General features: G+C 42.8%; 2 protein-coding genes across 2 annotated transcripts; one reads left to right on the forward strand and one right to left on the reverse strand.

Moving 5' to 3' along the window:
• Positions 1-1712: 1712 nt before the first annotated feature.
• Positions 1713-12939, reverse strand: cpsf2 (cleavage and polyadenylation specific factor 2). Its single transcript, XM_018735049.2, has 15 exons — positions 12784-12939; positions 11944-12104; positions 11644-11803; positions 10804-10909; positions 10435-10564; positions 10214-10329; positions 9870-10057; positions 9337-9627; positions 9076-9176; positions 8680-8883; positions 8393-8545; positions 7862-8087; positions 7171-7482; positions 6515-6649; positions 1713-5936 (listed from the first exon to the last, which is right to left on the reverse strand). The coding sequence occupies exons 2-15, from the start codon at positions 12090-12092 to the stop codon at positions 5844-5846; spliced, it is 2364 nt and encodes a 787-aa protein (XP_018590565.1). The 5' UTR covers positions 12093-12104; positions 12784-12939; the 3' UTR covers positions 1713-5843.
• Positions 12940-13165: 226 nt separating this feature from the next.
• ndufb1 (NADH:ubiquinone oxidoreductase subunit B1) lies at positions 13166-15494 on the forward strand. Its single transcript, XM_018735302.2, has 3 exons — positions 13166-13216; positions 15039-15183; positions 15327-15494. The coding sequence occupies exons 2-3, from the start codon at positions 15044-15046 to the stop codon at positions 15361-15363; spliced, it is 177 nt and encodes a 58-aa protein (XP_018590818.1). The 5' UTR covers positions 13166-13216; positions 15039-15043; the 3' UTR covers positions 15364-15494.
• The last annotated feature ends 2912 nt before the right edge of the window (positions 15495-18406 follow it).

Genomic DNA, 18406 nt, shown 5'->3' on the forward strand with positions numbered 1-18406 from the left:
AAGGTTATTTTCAGAGTCCTTTTGAACGCAGCTTGAAAAAAACAGCACATGTGACCAACTACATCAAAGCCCTGGGGCTATGAATGGAGACGTCATATCAGGCTTTTTCAATGTTTTTTTTTTCCCCTCCCTTCCTAATGCAGTCGAAACGGCTTCTTGCTCACATGCAAGTCCCACTGACCTCTTAGATGGTGGAAACATGAGTGGGCACTTCTCGTATTTTGTTAGTGTGGGCTAATGCTGAGCCAGATGTGGGCCCCATAATGCTGAGACAGCTGCTGTCACATAAGCATAATGACAGAAACATGAGTGTTAAACAGAAATCTTGAATGCTCGCATCGCCGTGTTGAATCTGCGTTTGACGGATCTCAGCGGCTAACTAGCGGCGCACTGTTTGGTCGCTTTCCACTGTTGGTTTGAAATGTTTATTTAGCTTCACGTTGCGTCTGCTGGTTCTCTTCACGGCCTTTAAAGTAAAATCAGCTAACGCAGGACTGTTTAGAAACACACCAAGTCTCTGTTGGTCGTCACCGTTGTGGTGTAACAGTTACAACACATTATGCTGAAAACACACATACGGATTGCAGCGTTTTCTTGATTAGCTGAAGGTTTTAAATCATGATTTGTTTGGAAGCTAAGAGGTTACTGTTATTTTGCTGCTTAGCCAATTTTGTTTGAAACTTAAACCTCACCCCGTTCTACAGTTGGCTATTTTTTACTGCATCCTTGGGTACCTTGTTGAGGGGTGCTTGTGACTTCAACTAGCAATTTTAAGGTTACTAGTCAGTGTCCTTTACCACTCAACTTCTTGCCAGCCTACATTAGCTTCCAGCCGTGGTCATAAGCAGCAGGTAACCTCAAAAACGAGGCTTGAGGGTACTTGCGCATTGCTTGCATTCGGAAATTGGATTAAGTAACAGTTGCACCCCGCTAAACTCTTGCTCCTCACCGTGAAAAGCCAGCATGCCTGTTGTGGAAGAGCTGGCTGCCCCATCCTGCTTAGCCGACTGAAATAAGCTCACCTCATACCTTTAGATGTCCTCCAGCAGGGCACGCAGGCATTTTGCTGCTCATGGCAGATTACAAAATTTCCACATTTGCTTCATACCATGTCCACCTAAAACCTGTGCATTTCACACATTTCAGCCTAGTAGAGTTGGACAGCAAGGGTGATTCTTGATCGACTGGATATTTGCATCTTCTAGCTGCTGAAGGATTCGTGCCGGATGGTCCTCAGTGTTCTGTGTGGGTGTGTATCTGCATGTATTTACATGACAGCCACCTGAAACCGCAAAGCTCATCTGTAGAAAGTCAAGCACGCTGACGGTTTGGTAAAAGGCAGTATCTACATGGACCTCTGTGAGGAGTTGGACATCATGGGTGACTCGTAGCTGAAGAGAGGCACCTGACAGAGCAGTCCTACACCATCACGCTGTTAGAGAAAAAGGTCAACCTAGCCAGCCGCTTAACATTAAAATGCAAACGTGCATTCGTTTTCTGATGACTGTCGTTTACAGGCCCTCCCATCACCACCATCTCCATTTCCACCACTGTTGCCCTCACCACCTTCCACAGATGAACAAACAGGGCCACGTACTAGCCTGTCCCAAAAGACCTTGCTGAATTTACTCTTTGAAAAACCTCTTAAGTCAGCTGTGGGGCATAAAATATTCATCGGCAAAATGGTACATGACAACGTTGCAGGTTTATTTATATGCATGTATAGATATTGAATGTAACATGTTCAGAGTCAAGTCAACAATCCAGCACAGCATCTCACAAGTATGTCCTCCTGCAACACTGCTTTTAATAGCAACCCTCACATCAGGTGAACCGCTCCTTTTAAATTCAAGTCGCTTCCTTGCTCCCCGAAGGACCTTGGACGACAAGGGCTTTTCCATGAAAAGGAAGCAAATTCATTTGGAATAGGCCCTCAACTAGCACATACTATACATGATTATTCCTGTCTGGAACCTGAGAGAAAAGGAGGAGAAAACACCTCTTCCACCTTGATATGAGCAGCAATGAATCACACGTCAAAAGAAAGAAATAACTGCATGTCTCTGATCAGAGTTTAATCATCTAAATTTTTTTTTTTTTTTTTTTTTAAACCAATTAAAGATCAATGAAAGAGCTGAGGACATCAGTGTGCAGTGTTTTTTTTTTTTTTGGATAAATACAGGAAACCAATGCTAGGCACTAGGTTCATAGCGCAGGGTTCTCGATAACGCTGACTTAAGGTCCTTGGCTCAAGGAAACACGTCCTTTTGGCATAGGATAAAACCAATGCACATGGGTTTGTGAACACAGCCTGATGTCTTCACTAGTGCTGACAAGAAGCCACCATGGGTCTCACAGCACCTACATGGGGTGTTCCATGAGCCTGTAAGAGTTACATGGCCACAAACCATGAGCAGAGCCAACCACAGCTATTACAGACAGCGGCTATGGACTCATAGCTGGGTTTCCGGGGGGGGGGGCGACGACTCACAGATCCTCCTGAGTAATCATTTGAGCGATCAGCCAACAGGGATGAAAATCTTAAGGGACTAATTTTGATGGTTCAGGGGCTTGAGGATCTAGGACTGTGTGCAATGCAAAGGGCTTTATGATACAGGAAGCAACATGCTTTGCTAAACAATGCTGTTGCACTGTTTAAAGAGTAACAGTGGTTGTTGCATTGGGCCCTCCAGGAAGTGGAAGTCTGCCTAAAGTTAAGAATGTAATAACCCATGATTTCATAAAACTGTAATGATACCAAACTGTTTTTTTTTTTTTTTTTTTTTTTTTAAAAAACATGGAACCTTGGTGAAAAAGGCCAAAAAGTTAGTTTTTCCAAAACAAACATTGCAGGTCTTTAGCTTAATTTTTCCTTTAACATATTCCATTTAACATTTTTATATTGCATTTATGAATTCATTAAAAAAAACGCTCAGTATTTAAACCTGAAGCTCATAGTGTTGGAGTTTACAGCCTAACAAGGTCAAAGTAATCACTCCTTAAGCGAGTCTCTTCGCACCTGACCTCCCCTGGTCATCAACCCCAAAACTGGAATAGATAGAACGGTACGTTATTTATCCCTGTAGGGAAATATACGCACACAGCAGCTCAACACATTAAGTGATCTCCATAGAAAGGACCAGCCCTTGTTGGCGGCCTATGCCTCAGGAGGGGTGGAAGGCGTTGAGCACAGAAAGGACCAGAATGTCCTTCCAGTTATGATTCACTTCCCAGATACTTACAGTATAAAGAACAAAGCAGTCATTCAGTTCTCCTTAAATATAATCTAAATAATCAAATTATTTGTTTCACTGAATTTCAATAACGGGTTACCATGCATAACAAGCCATCACTGACTTCCTAAGACTGGAGAGTACCCCACCCCCATCACTCAGCCATTCTCAGAAGTACAGGAGTACAGCAAGGAATGCTGTTGGCTCCCAGCACCTGGGTACCACAAGAGAACATGGGTTTAATTCCCACTTAACCTGGATAAGTTTGCATGTTCTTGTATTTGTGTGGGTTTCCTCCAGGTACTCTGCTGTCTTGCCACAGTCTAAAGACATGTTTCAGGTGAGTTGGCAACACTAAAATGCCAGAACTGTATATAGCATTGTAAGTAGCCTTGGATATAAAGGTGTCAGCTAAATACCACATAATATTCACCAAATGGCTTTGGAGAAAATATCTGCTGAATGAATAAATGTAAATGTTATTCTGACATAAGCAAACAGCAATATTCAGTTACCATCTGTCACTCTACTTTGATGCCTTTTCAAGGGCAGTTCCACTCTCAAAGATTAGATGACTTGCAGCTCTTTCCCCTATGGTGACAGAGCAACTTCTCAGCATTGGATGCTCTCCAACAGTGTCTCTGCAGATTTCCTTTTTGATGCATCTCAATTGTTAACTGTGATCAGCAGGTTACATAAAAGGATAAAATCAGTAATCGTGTTATTTAGAGTAAGAGGCTCAAACTTCTCAGATACACTAATGTCCATTACAAGTGGTGAGACATGATCCATCCTGATGTCCAGGGCCATTATGAACACTGAGGTAGCAGGGATTATGCTATAAACAGTAGGAATTAAAGGCAGGGGAAAAGGCATAATGGGAAATGGCAGCAAGCTCCAGAACAGTGCTGCCGCCAAACACACACAGCATATACCTACAAAATGATAGACTGAAATCACAGCACTAACTGCTCAAATTATCTCCAGACTAAAGCCTGTAGATAGCCATTTTACTAATGTAACCACAGATAAAGGACACAAATGAAACTGATAAGATAGTCCATTTACTGAGCTGACTCTGTGAATGCAGACCTTATTAAAGCAAATCCAGACATACAGTTCAGTACAGTTGTATGTACTTCATCAAAAACTCCAGTGCAAGGTCATGGTCCAGTGCCTACCAGTGAAGCATAAAGCAGGGTACACCTTAGACACACAGGGTTCACCAGCCCACCTTGCTTATCTAGAAAGTACCATAAAGTTAGGAGGGGGCAGGAGATGGCACCATTGTCCCACTGAGCCATGCGCTCAATTGCACAGGCAAGCTTAGAGGCTTGTTACGTTAAAGTGGGCCTTTCGTGTGAAAGTCAGCATTATAAAAACTAAGAGGATTACTCGATGGACAGTTCTAGTGTCCCAGGTCAACTTTCAGAAAGAGGACAATGAATGGGTAGTGCTGGCACTCTATGCCAAAGCATAGGGGTTTTCTATCACAGAGGGGTTTTACAGAAGCTCCCCCACTTTCTTCCATGAATTATAAGAATGCATTTAAATACTAAAATGTTAAAGGACAAAGCAAAATAACGCAACTGCATAACTGCACTGTTTGAACAATTATCTGCTTGTTTAACGAGTCATTAATAAAATGACTCAATTCCCCAGAGACCGTTTACTTGCGGGGCATATCAGCAGGAAGCACTCTGAATCAGTGTTCTTCCCATCAGCAATGCCATGCGGACACTGAAATTTCTCTCTCATAGCACAGCAGCACACATTTATAATTTGCACACTGCTTTAACTGCTATCATGAATATTAGTTTATATAGTCAGTAACAGGTGCATTGTTATTCACTGCTTGGAATGTTGATGCTTCTTACAAAGTTCATAATGTCTTTAAAATGCTACTGTCCTGGTGACAAACTGCAGAACATTTTGGGATTTACTGAGCAGAACAGTAGAGCACAAGGGATTCTGAAGAGTAAACACTGATGTTGGTTGGGATTTGGATGGGTTTCAGAAAAGCTGATTCAGTGGCAAAAGTTAATTTTCAAGAGACATTACAGCTGGTTTGCATTTGAAGAACAGTATCAAAAGCAGCATTATTACAAGCAAAAAAGAGGGAAAAATATGGCTCAATTAGGCATGAGATCTGGGAATAAATTAAAAATAAGGTAATAAGTTTCTTTACAACAAAAGATGCATAAAGAGAAAATGACATGGTGTATGTGGCTGAAAAGTAAACATCTCCATCTGTTATCTGTATGCCATGTGACTGAAAAGAACAATGAAACCCAGCTACCTCATTCCCTCTTTCAAGCAGGCTCTCACTTCCAAGCGACTCCAACACCACCTTTTAAACAAAACTTTTGTTTCAAATGTATATTTTATACAAAAATGAGGACATATGCACCCTGCATGGAATACTAACAATTCACGGTTGAGGTTTCTCGAGTTAAAGAGCAATGCACGCTCCCACTCGGAGCTCACAGAAGATGATCAGGGAAAAGGAATGATAAAAATAAACAGAAAAATAGTGCTATGCAATGCCAAAGGGCTGCAGCACACTGTTGATCAGTATTCACTCAGAGTCTACTCAAAGAACAGGTGCCTCTACACCACTGCGTACTGCTGGTAAAGTAAGTCCCGGATTTTGTAGTAGTCTTCACAGAGGCAGCCCTCAAGGCCGATCCTGCCGGCTTCAGTCTGAAAGACAAAAGCACAGACCAGTCACGTGGCACACTGCACACCTTCCCAGCCGGTTGACTCATGCCTGCTCCACTTTTTCCTGTGCTGTGGGACCGCCAAATCATTCAAAGGTGCAAATGAAAGCTCCACCACCTCTCACCCTGGGGACTGTGATACAAATCCCACTTACTACTACTATTTCAGGCACTTTACTTGGAAATAAATGTAATCATATAACAACACTGAAAGGTTTGACAATTAGAAATTCTAATTTAAAAAAAAAAAAAAAAAAAAACACACACATTTCTTGGTGCCTTGTTTTAAAGCTGAGCAGCTGAGCACATAGGAAAAAAATTCCTTAATGTGACTGTCAACCAAAAAGTTCCCATTGTATCAACACAATGAAAAGGCAGAAAGCAGTTCAGTACAACAAGCATACACACTTCCCTTTAAGGAATTACAATAAATATTTTTCTACTGTGCCATTTAGAAATGATTACTTGCTCTTATGTGAAGAATCTCATTTTTAATTAAGGAAAAAGGAGCTTTTGTTGACCTAATTCTGTGGAAGTGAAGACCAGAGAAGAAAGACTCACCCTACGAACTGCAACCAGGTTGTTGCAAACAAGCACTCCTCCCACAAACTCAGCCTGGATGCCTTCTCGCAATAGCACCTGCTTGAAGTCAGACAGGCGGGGCTCGTTGATGAACACCGACTGATGTCCTGGGGTCTACAGTAGACAGGATCGCAGCTGAACACATCACCACAGCTCTCTCCTCCATTCCTCCCCAAAGATGCATCATCCACTTTCTTCCAGCATCCAAACCACGCACGCTAATAGCTTGATATATTCATTCATTTAGCAGACACTTCTCCAAATCGACTTCCAACAAACTCTACATAGTGTCATTAGCCCATATCTTACACTGCTAGATACCCATTTTAGGTAGTGTAACTCATCCATACATCAGTGAAACACACTCCCTCTGTCACTCAAACACTATGGGGGAACCTGTATAGCATGTCTGCCCCATGGGAGGAAACTCATGCAGACACAGGGAGAAAATGCAAACTCCACACAGACTGAGCAGGGATCAAACCCATGTCCTCTCGCACCACCTAGGCGCTGCGAGACAGCAGCGCTACTTGTCGTGCCACCGCGCTGCCTGTGGTAATAATCCAAAATAAAGATGATCTACTGATATGGGGAAAAAAAAATGTATTTTCCTCTTGCCAGAAGTTTCATCTCACCTCATTTGGCGGTAGAGGCTCCAGGGTGGGGATTACATCACTCTCCTCAGAAAGTTCTCGCTCATCCTCTCCAAACAAGGTCTTCATGGCGCGCTGCTGGGCCACAGCACTGTGGTCACCGCTGAGGTCGGGCGCTACTTCCATGGCTAGTTCTCCCTCCTCTGTTTCCTCCTTCACCTCTCCTTCCTCCATTATCACACCTGTGTCCACTTTGATTACTCGCATGTCTAAAACACCGTCGATCCAGGCAAGCTCTGTGTCCTTAGCCTTACAGAACTGCAAAGAACTCACGAGAGAATCCTTCAATCGCACCTACGGATGAAGAAAGGTCGATCCTTCAGCAACACACGAACAAACCCACATGCATTGTGCATATACATATACTATAGCTACAGTTACATAAAGCTATTCACAACACTAGCACCCTAAGGTAAGTGGTGTCAACATGTAGTTTGCATATGGCCACCACTTATATGGTTTTCAGAGCAAGGAACAGTTCAGACGTTCTTCACCGTTGACTTCATCCATGGATTTCGACTGTGACAGGACACTCACATGAACACTGTAGCGCTACCCATTGTGCTAGCATGTGCTTCATGGACTTCAACACATTAAACTGTTGCCCCAACAGATAATCACTGTGTGATCTGTGGGAGCAGTTTGTGGACAGTACAGGTCAGCTCAACCTCACCTGATAGATGTGGGTCTCGCTAGTGGCATCCACAGTCTCCTGCAGCTTGGGTGTGTACACCTTAATGTCCTTACCACTGAAAGCCTTGCAGGACTCAGCAAGGTCCTGGCTGGCCTCAGGTGGCCCATGCACGATGATTAGCTGCCGTGGTTTCATCTGGTTTATGATCTTCTTGATAGAGTCGCCATCTGATCGACCCTCATAGTCGATGTAGGTGATTCTGGCTCTAATGAGGTCACAAAACATACTCTTTATATTTTTCCTCTTCTTAATGAGGATTTAATAAATCCTTTTCAGTACCTTCAGTGAAAAGGAACATCTGCATTCTGTACAATAATCCCATCAAAAGAATCAAGCCAAAATTTTGCTTACTCTAGCATCATTTATTTCAAAGGTTAGCAGTTACAACTGCAGTATATTTGTATACAGAGGATTTCAATAAAGTCACAGTACTTGTAACTATGTATAACGGGCAGTTGATCCTGACTGTCCCTTTAAAGATTGTTTAATCCGCTTGAATGAAGTACTCACTTGATCTCTATGGTTTCTGTGTAGGATATACATTTCGTGGGCACATCAGACAGGTCCTGGTCCATGGGCTCGTCTCCATTTGCCAACCCGGATTCCAACTTGCTCTTTTCCTCCTCGGTGGCCTGAAGTTCAGGGACCAGAAACTCTTCTGGCCTGGTGATGAGGATCAAAAGTATGAAATGACTGCATGGCATCTGTTTCCACCATGCTGTGATAGCATATCACAAAAATGCACACTACTTTGAGTGCGCGATATTTCTTCTCATCCATTTCTCACATGCCCATACCTGATGATCTCTCCATACTCATCCCACTTGATCCTCTCCTCATGACAGGGGAACATGGGGTAGGACTTCTTGGCTTGTTTGAAAAAGCTGCCCTTGCGACTACCCTCTCCTTTCATCATCAAATCATGGTGTTTGTTCTTGACTATCATGGGCTGCTCCAGGTCATCCTCAATGTCGCTTTCATCACTGGAGTCAACATCAACCCTGTGGATACACAGCCAGACACTGAAAATGTGGTCGTATCATCATATCAATTCAACTCCCACTCAGGAGGCTTGAACATGAGCATAGTAAACACACAAGTAAACTTACGTCACCGCTATGTTCAGACTCAGCATCCATTTGGCACTGAAGCCCATCTACTTTTTGCTCATGCAGGCCAATTTCTCTACTTACTCCTTTGCTTGTTCAAGCTTTTTTGCAGCTTCTTTTTTCAGTTTTTCCTTTTCAAGGTAATCTTCAAGTTCACGACCTTCAAGCTTCACTCGTTTTCTGATCTAGATTGAGCAAAAAAGAACCAAAATAATTATTTACACTGCAACATCCTCAAATTACACTCAGTACAGAAGTTAGTTTTGTAAGGAATAACGTGAGCAGAAAGGGGTACAGCACAAAAACAAACATCAGAAAGCCAGACTTATGGAGGCGATGTCTCACCTCCAAGTCTAGAATCCGTTCCCCAGAGTTATCAATGAGGTACCGTGCCAGGGTTCCTGGTGTGGTCCGGTAGGTCAGGATCACCGAATTCTTAGCATCTCGACACCACTGTATGAAGAGCTCACGGGAGAAACCTGACTCAAGGTCAGGCTGGCTGCAAAGCACTACCTTCGGGCTGGACACTCGCGCCAGGTCTGCTAGACTGTGGCAGAGGGAGAGGTGACGGAACTGGAAAGGGTTGTTCCTCTTGTCCTCAAAGCAGCGCATTAGCTTATCACTCATCCACTCCACCTGCAAAGCAAAGTCCATCAGTCTACCTGTGCCAGCATCCCCCAAAGTGCACCGTTATATTACCCTTTGTCCCATACAATGTCTATTCAATTATCAATGTAGTCGTCTGCAGCATAACACAAAGTTGATCTTTAATGATTATTACAGGCAAATTAACCTAAACAAAACCATTTAAGAATTTTTGTGGTAGATGAAATTTTGAAACATCTGGGTTACAACACAGTAAGGAGCGAGAAAATGACCTGTGACTTGGAGAACTCCACCACATTGTAGCTGACGTTGTTAAGCAGAGCGAGGGAGTAGGCCCCAAGCCCAGCATCCTTGGTCCTCCAGATCTGGTCCAGCAGCTGCGCCAGCTCCAGCACGCGCCCAGCCGTGTCCACGGCGATCAGCACATTCCCATCACCACGCAAAGTCTCCATCACATTGGCTGAATGACAAACAAATGACCATCAATAGCAGGTGTCATGTTTCAAAAGATAAAATGCACTTTCGTGATTCTGAACAAAATTTTCTGTAACGAGAAAAATTTGTTTTAACGAGCAGAAAAGAACATGTAAATACACAGATTTACTAATAAACTTACTAAGAAGCTGTTCATCACGCTGCTTCCGCCTTGGCTGCACATATGTGGCGTTGAAAGAGTCGGTGATGAGCAGAGACGGTCGGCTCACAACCTCTAAGGAGCAGCCGTTTAAGTGACTATACAAAAACAGAGCAGCGGTTGACAAACTGACTAGTTCATGGATGACTGTCACAAGGAAAGGGGATCCTCTCCATTTACTACAACCCGTGTTGCACACTCACATCTCCCTCTTGTGGTTGAAGTCCACAGCATACACAATCTCCTCTTCTCCATCCTTCACAATCTTCCAAATGGTTCCCCCAATCATGTGACCAGCAGGTAGTGGGGTGATAGACAAGCCATGTCCTTTTCCTGTATTACAGAACCACCACACACACACACACACACACACACACATTTTCAGAACTGCACAGAACCACCAATAAAATATAATTTACAGACAGGTTTAGTCAAGCCACCACCATCTCCACCACCAGCAGAGAACAGCAATCAAAATCAAGCGGGTGGTTATAGTAAAATAAACATGAAACCTCTTCCTCCTTCTAAAAGTAATATAGTACATATATTTACACACACATGTATTTACTCACCTTTCAAATTCACGATCTGTGAATATTTTAACTGCTGAATTTTATCAAAAGCCGAGTCCACATCATCCAGTGTGAACAGGGTGAAGTCCTCAGTATTATGACGTGACTAAAAAGACATCAGAAAGACTAATATGAGGTTTTTCTAAATATTTAAAATAATATAAACACACACACTTTCTGAACCGCTTGTCCCATACGGGGTCATGGGGAACCGAAGCCTACCCGGCAACACAGCGCGTAAGGCTGGAGGGGGAGGGGACACACCCAGGACGGGACGCCAGTCCGTCGCAAGGCACCCCAAGCGGGACTCAAACCCCAGACCCACTGGAGAGCAGGACCCGGTCCAACCCACTGCACCACCGCACCCCCACTATAATATAAACAAATTAATATAATGTCTAGTGACTATTTTTGTATATTGGGTACTTTATATTTTTATATATTTTTTATCCTTCATTCACATATTCTATCTTCTCATCTATGTCTTGTCACTGTCATTCTGTCTGTGCTGTGGAAGTTTCTGTCACCAAGACAAATTCCTTGTATGTGTGAACATACTTGGCAATAAAGCTCGTTCTGATTTTAACACTAATTTTATTAATAGTTTCTGTACTGCAAATTATTGCGTGGGCGTTGCAGCATTGGAAAAAAGGTACATAATGTTAAATTTTCTTTGAAGTTTGGTGTGCTTGTAGGCCTACTGATGATTTGTTCTAGTATGTCATCGGCTAATAACTCATAATTATGTGTATGAAACTGAGTGGATGAGAGACCCCCTTGTGCCCAGAACCTAAGCACCACCGAAATGTGATAGAATTTGTTCACATGCAGTGATCTCACCTGGTACAGGTCATACATAAACATCTGTCCCATTTTGTACACAGGGATGGTGGCATAGATGGTGCAGTTGAGGCCCAGCTTTCCAACAGCATAGGGCAGAGCACCAAGGTGCAGGGGGTCGGGGTGCGAGAGGAGGACCGCATCCACTTGATGGACGTACCTTGAAGAGTAGGGACACGTCAAAACCCCACACCACCAACCAGACTGGCGCCACAAGGCGGCAATCATCCAACACACATTAAATATGAACCCCTTAAAAACATGTAAAGAAAAATAAGCCAGGAACATGGACGGATGAACCTTTTCATGGCATCGATGATGTCCATAGAGAAGTTCTCGTCCCACCCGCAGTCGAGCAGGAAGCGGAACTCATCCACCTGCAGCAGGTAGCAGAGCGCAGACTCCTCCTGCACCCCCGACACGGCTGTCAGCTTTATGATCGATGTCATTTTCTAGAGGAGCTGTGAGGCACAAATAAAAAGAAGTGAATCAAAGAAGCTGCTACCACAGGAAGGAATCGAAAGGGTGAGACGCATCAAGCCAGCATTACAGACCCAGCAAACACTCTCAGGCCCGACCGTGGAAGAGAACTGTGAGGAAATCCTTGTGTTACAGCTATGCTGACTAGACTGACTCATATTTTTTGCTAAATCCTCACTCAATTAGCAAATTAACCCAGACAAAATGGCATAAACACCCACTGTGTGAATCTACCAAACATTTTTATCCACCCAGTGGTGCTTCAGGCTTCACTCTCTCTGCTATAGAAGCAAGCTTAATGATTATTAATGGTATTCTTAAAATGACAAACTCCACAATAATTCCCAGAAAACATGGGGACATTTAAAAAAAAAAAAAAAAAAAAAAAATTAAATGTGCTTCACACAGGAAACTAATTAAAGCAGATTTTTTGCAGCTAAATCTCCTAGGGACTAGTCGGTACCTGGTTGGCTTGCTGAGAGAGCATCTATCTAGCCGTAAAGGAAAAAAAATCCAGGCTAAAATACTAGTGTAAGAACAAAGAAGCACAATGTTTAATCACAAATAATATGTATCATCACTCTCATCAGAACAGTCATCACGAGCACGTTCGTTAGCTTAAAAAAGTTCCTTTCAAAGTGCAAAAAACATAAAACGTACCATAAAGGCTTCCGAGGATGTCAATTTCCGTTTTAAACGGCACTGCAGATTTTTAAAAGTTCATAACTAACACGTTAGCTACCCAAACGACATGTTTAACGAACAGCTATTACGAAGAACCGCAGCAGTGAGCCCGAGCGATCCGCCATTGCAGGCGCGTCACGGGGGGAAAGGTCATCGGGTGGTACCATTCCTGCACCCGCCGAGCATCATTGTTGTAAAAAAATATGTAAATACTTATTGAACGTTCTGTCATGGAATTAATAAAAAATTAATATGAAGTTAATGTGTTATCATAATTATCTTCTGGGTGTTTTTTGGTCATGTAATCTGTTAAAATACCCCCCCATAGGTCGGCGATTTGGCACAGTGGTTCAGTCCAATGTCCTCCTCCGTCTACGCAGGGCAGTCAACGAGGACGATACGCATTCAGGTAAAATAACCGTCCGTAGTGTCCTCTTTGTCTTCGTGACATGTACTGGGTTCTTGTTTACGAATAAATCTTTGTAAATTTTGCTGTTTGCTTTCATGCCTGTTATTGTTATATCGGAAGTGTTGAAAGGGAAGCGAAGTAGTACCGCCACCAGCCTGCATGAGCGGGGCGGGGGGCAAATTGAAATTATTATTATTTTTTTTTACAAACTACAGCGTCAGCGCTTTTATTTAAGCTCTAATCTTGACAACGCAACGACACTGACTGTACAAATAAATTTATATTTAGTGTAAATGTGAGAAACGCAACCAGAGACATTTAAAATAAGTGGAAATTAGTGGAACGCTGCCTGCAGGCCTGCAGCGACAGACACAGCCCGGCTTCACTCACTGAGCAGAAACTCAAACTGATGTCACTAATTTAGTTGACTAAAAGTAACTTACAGTTATTACTGTAATATTTTAGCTGACAACTTGAATTCATGCTACTCACAGTGATCATTGTAGTATTTACTTGACTACTTGGATCCAAAGTAACTTACTAAAGTACTCTACTATTTAGTTGACTACTTCGATCAGGTACTTACAGTGATCCAGGTAACTTACATTGAGTACTGTACTATTTAGCTGACTACTTGGATCCAAAGTGACTTAGAGTGCTAGATACAGTACACTGTACCATAGCTACAGACAAGAAGTGCATTTCAAAAGCTGTTTAGCTTCCAGTTTGGACTGTGAGAGGAAACCTGAGCAAACACAGAAATGTAGTTAAAGCTCCCTTGTCAGTGTCTTTAGAGGATGATGTATTTCAGGTTTTAAAGGTCTGTGGAATATATTTATTATTTCTGTTCTCTAGAAATGTTTCCTCTGCACCGGTTCAAAAAAAATTTACTTCTAGAGTGTCTTTGTTGCAGGGTTTTATTAATGGCATAAAAAGTTTGGTAGCCCAATAAATGAAGAGGGTAAATTCCTTATTTAATCTGTTTTTATTTAGAAATACTACAGCAAACTGTAAGATACTCTAAAACAAAATTTCTCCATTACCGCAGTGACAATTGCAAGTCTTTTTATTATTTACACCACTTAAGTCTTAATACTTATTTAATGATTTCCTACATAAGGCAAGAAATAATTGTGATGCACAACAGGAGTTTGTTGTTTGTAATGATCAAAAGTAAAAAATGGCAGTGTCTGACAAGGGTCAATGTGTCATTCTTTGGAAAGTCAAAGTATTTTAATTAGATGCACCAAATTAAATTTCAACCTATACAAAAACATGTGCAAGTAAAGTATTTGCGTTGCTATACTTTTTTTATTTTTAATACAGTTTACAACTAAAGCAGTTTGCATCTGGAAAAGTAATGAGCTCATTAAGTATTATGGGACTGGCATCCCATCCAGATCTGCCTGCCTATTTAACTCAGACTTACTGGCCTAAAACCCTGTGCTTGTGGGATAGGCTCCAGACCAATGTGATCCTGCCTTAGGATAAGTAGTTAATGAGGGTGAGCAAATTGTAGTATTGAAATAAACTGTGTTGTTACTCAAGTGCTTATTAATGTAGTTTCTTAAATTTATTTACTTGACACTTTTGTCCAAGGTTATTTACAACTTTACAACAGTTTAACCATTTTTACAGTTAGGTATTCTTATTGTAGCAATTCAGGGTAAGTATCGTGATCAAGGGTACTTCATCAGTACGTGAATTCAAACCATCAACCTTCTGCAGTAAATCAAACACAACCTGCTGTTTGAATAGTTTTACAGTGTAAAAGTTGTTTGGAACTGGAAGACTGAGAAAATGTTAATTCCTTGTACTTCAGGAAATATGGTGAACGTGGCGTCCGTGCTGCGGAACCACTGGGTCAATGTCCTGGTGCCCCTCGGCTTTGTGATTGGAGTCTATTTGGACCGAAAGAATGACGAGAAACTCACCGCTTTCAGGAACAAGAGCAAGCTGTACAGCAGGTGAGTGTGGTCAGACTACTAACAGCGCTGAAATCTGCAGTATATGAGATCTTGGATTTAAGTGTTTCTGAGACATTCACCTAATTTGAGATGTCATTGCATGTTTGGAGCGTGATTTTTCTCATGACACTGTTTTGTCATAGGGAGCTGAAACCAGGAGAAGAGTTTACCTGGAAGTGATACATCTGGCCCAATACAATATTTCACTTAACACAGCAGCCACCACCAATATTTTGCTATGTTTCCTACTGTGTGAAAATGTTTTCCATTTCCTTATAAGTCTCATCAATGTAAAATAATAAATGCAAAAATCTACTATTGAGCTCTTGGTATTATTGATATCTAAAATATTTCACTTTTTATTTCTAGCATTACCTAATAGCCAGGTTAGTCCTGACTTCAGTTTTAGTACAAACAGCTAGATATTAAATTCCATCATCCCCAGAGAATGATATGACAGACTTTTATGTTGTATGATTTGTAAAAAGGTTATTTCTTGTTCTTTTGTCACCTGACTGGAGCTGTTTTCCTCACACATTGTAACAACACCACACTCCTAAGCTGCCAGGACTATGAATGCCTGCTGTAAGAGGGAACTGAACTGGCTTTAGGCTTATAACTTCAATTTATATGAAAGTAAATAAAGGAGAACACAGCATTATTTGTATTAATCTAGATGGTAAAGGTGCCCTGTGATGGACTTGAACCCCATCTGGCATGCACCCTACCTGGTTGAGTGCCCTGTGCTTCAAGGATAGGTTCTGGACCACTACGACCTTGCACTGGACCAGTGGTCTTTGAGAGTGAGTGTCAGTGAGCGAGTGACTAGATGACAAGGGCAGTCTGACAAAAGCTCAGATGCTGAAGAAGTGCTATATGCAGTAGTGCAGCTCAAGAAGTTCTGATGCAGACTAGAAATGATTCCTCCCGCAGAATCGTACACACGGGAGTCATTTCCAGGCTGGCTGACGATGTTCTTTCTGGATGTGTAGAGAGAGACAGGTGGTACCAGTGTGTGGGTTGGTCAATGGTCAGCAGAGAGCTGCATTAGTGTTGTTGGGGTAACAGGTGGTTTGTATAGTAAGTAAAGAAATGGAGTACATTATGTAATAGTGTCCGGAAGTGGCAGGATCAGGTCACCGACACAAGGCAAACGGGCACCCAGAAGGGCACTGGTGAGACTCGAGTTTGATACCAGAGGCAACAGAGGGGTGGAGGTGGAAATTAAAAATTACAGTAGGGATAACAAGCCAAAAAGGCAGATAAGGAAGCTAAAATACTTGGAAATAAATTTTAGTACACTGCAAATTGTTGAATAAAAGAACAGTAAAAATCAATCATTTATACACAGTTGTGGGATAACAGTATCTGAACCACCTTCCTGTTTTGACTCTCAGTCTCTGGACAGTGGGAGGAAACCCACACGAGTGCAGGGAGGTCATTCTAACAGACTCAACAGGGTTCAAGTCCAGTTGCATGGCCAAAGGGCTGTGAGGCCCCATTGATGAGGCATCACGATCTGTTATACTGTCAGTTCAGTCCATTTTTGTTCCACAAAAACTTGAAAATTCAGCCAGACCAGAAGCACTCAAATGAGCTCCTGCAGGAAACCATCCCTGGAGCACTGAGCATCGCCGCAGCACCCGACCTCTTAACTCTGCTGTGAGAGTAACGTCACGTGAGCTTGAAAATCGGGGCCAGCAGGTCCTCCATCACAGAACTCTCTAACGCACATGGATTACAAATCATACCTGGAAGATAACTTTTCACAAAGCCCAAATTTCATTATGAAACAGTCAACGAGGGGAACGTGCTTATTTGTTTATCCCTACTGTGATCCCAGCCCAACAGCCTTTGTCCTGCAGGAAAGCTATGTCATCCTTCTGCAGGTACTATAAATTATTTTTTATATCTTGTTCAAATGTGGGCTCCATGGTGGTTTGGACATAGGTTCAATTCCTGCTCAGTTTTTTTTAAAGTCATTCTGCTGTTTGGGTGGGTTTTGTGCACTTTAAGTGCATTGGTGACTCAAGTCCCTGTGGTGTGTGAACGTGTCAGTGACTCTGGATATTGTTACCCAGCAGTGGACTGGCATCCCATCTGGAGCACACCCCGCCTAGCTTAGTGCCCACTGCTTCTGGAATAGGCTCCAGACCAACATGACCCTGCCTTCGCAAAAGCAGCAATCTATACTGAATGAGAGACAATGTTCATAATTACACACACATTTCTGAACCGCTTGTCCCATACGGGGTCACGGGGAGCCGGAGCCTACCCGGCAACACAGGGCGTAAGGCCGGAGGGGGAGGGGACGCACCCAGGACGGGACGCCAGTCCGTCGCAAGGCACCCCAAGGGGGACTCGAACCCCAGACCCACTGGAGAGTGGGACCCGGTCCAACTCACTGTGCCACCGCACCCCCCTACACTCATAAAAACCAAATTTGAATCAGAAAATATCATCAGCGACACCAGCCTGGACCGACATTAAGATGGGAAAAGCCCTTAAAGGTTTTAACTCATGAACAATGCAACTTAACTTGACATTATTGCAACAAACACACCAACAACCCAAATGGGCACAGAATTCAGATCCACAAAAATCTAGAGCTGCTTTTATACATGTACAATGTATGCTGGATGCTTATTAATGTGCACACAGATTTATGAACAAATACAATACAGCATATATGCAGCATGTATTCAAGAACCTGAAGACTAATATTAATGGGAGCCAGAGTGTGCGAACAGAGCAAAAAAACCCAAACGGGTGTGTTGCCGCAATTACAATGATAAATGTGGGTGTAAGCAATGTAACTAAAGGGTCTCAGGTGGAAAGCAAGGACACAATTCGCTGGACAATTTGCACAACCCACCCGTTTGCCTTACGGTCTGTAGCCGCGCCGCCTTCTAATTGGGAGGCTCCCGCGGGAAGCCGCTCGGAGGAGCGTGGCTTTGTTCCTAGATCCGGCCTTTTGAAAGCTCGTTCCAAAGGGTTTCACACGGTGCGCTCTGCATACTTCTCCCTCGAGTGGATTAATTGCTTCTGATTTGCATTCTTCGGAGAAATGCGTGCGTTTCGGTGTTCCAGCTACTTTACTGCTGACTAAGCGCTTTGAAACCTTGCTCGCGATACGCAAATTCAACTCGTCCAAACCAAAGGCCCATACCGTGCCCCACGTGCACCGTAATGCCGCAGTTAAAAAATTTAGTTGAACTGAGGA

Source organism: Scleropages formosus, chromosome 1, assembly GCF_900964775.1.
Source record: "Scleropages formosus chromosome 1, fSclFor1.1, whole genome shotgun sequence".
In the NCBI taxonomy this organism is placed as follows: domain Eukaryota; kingdom Metazoa; phylum Chordata; class Actinopteri; order Osteoglossiformes; family Osteoglossidae; genus Scleropages; species Scleropages formosus.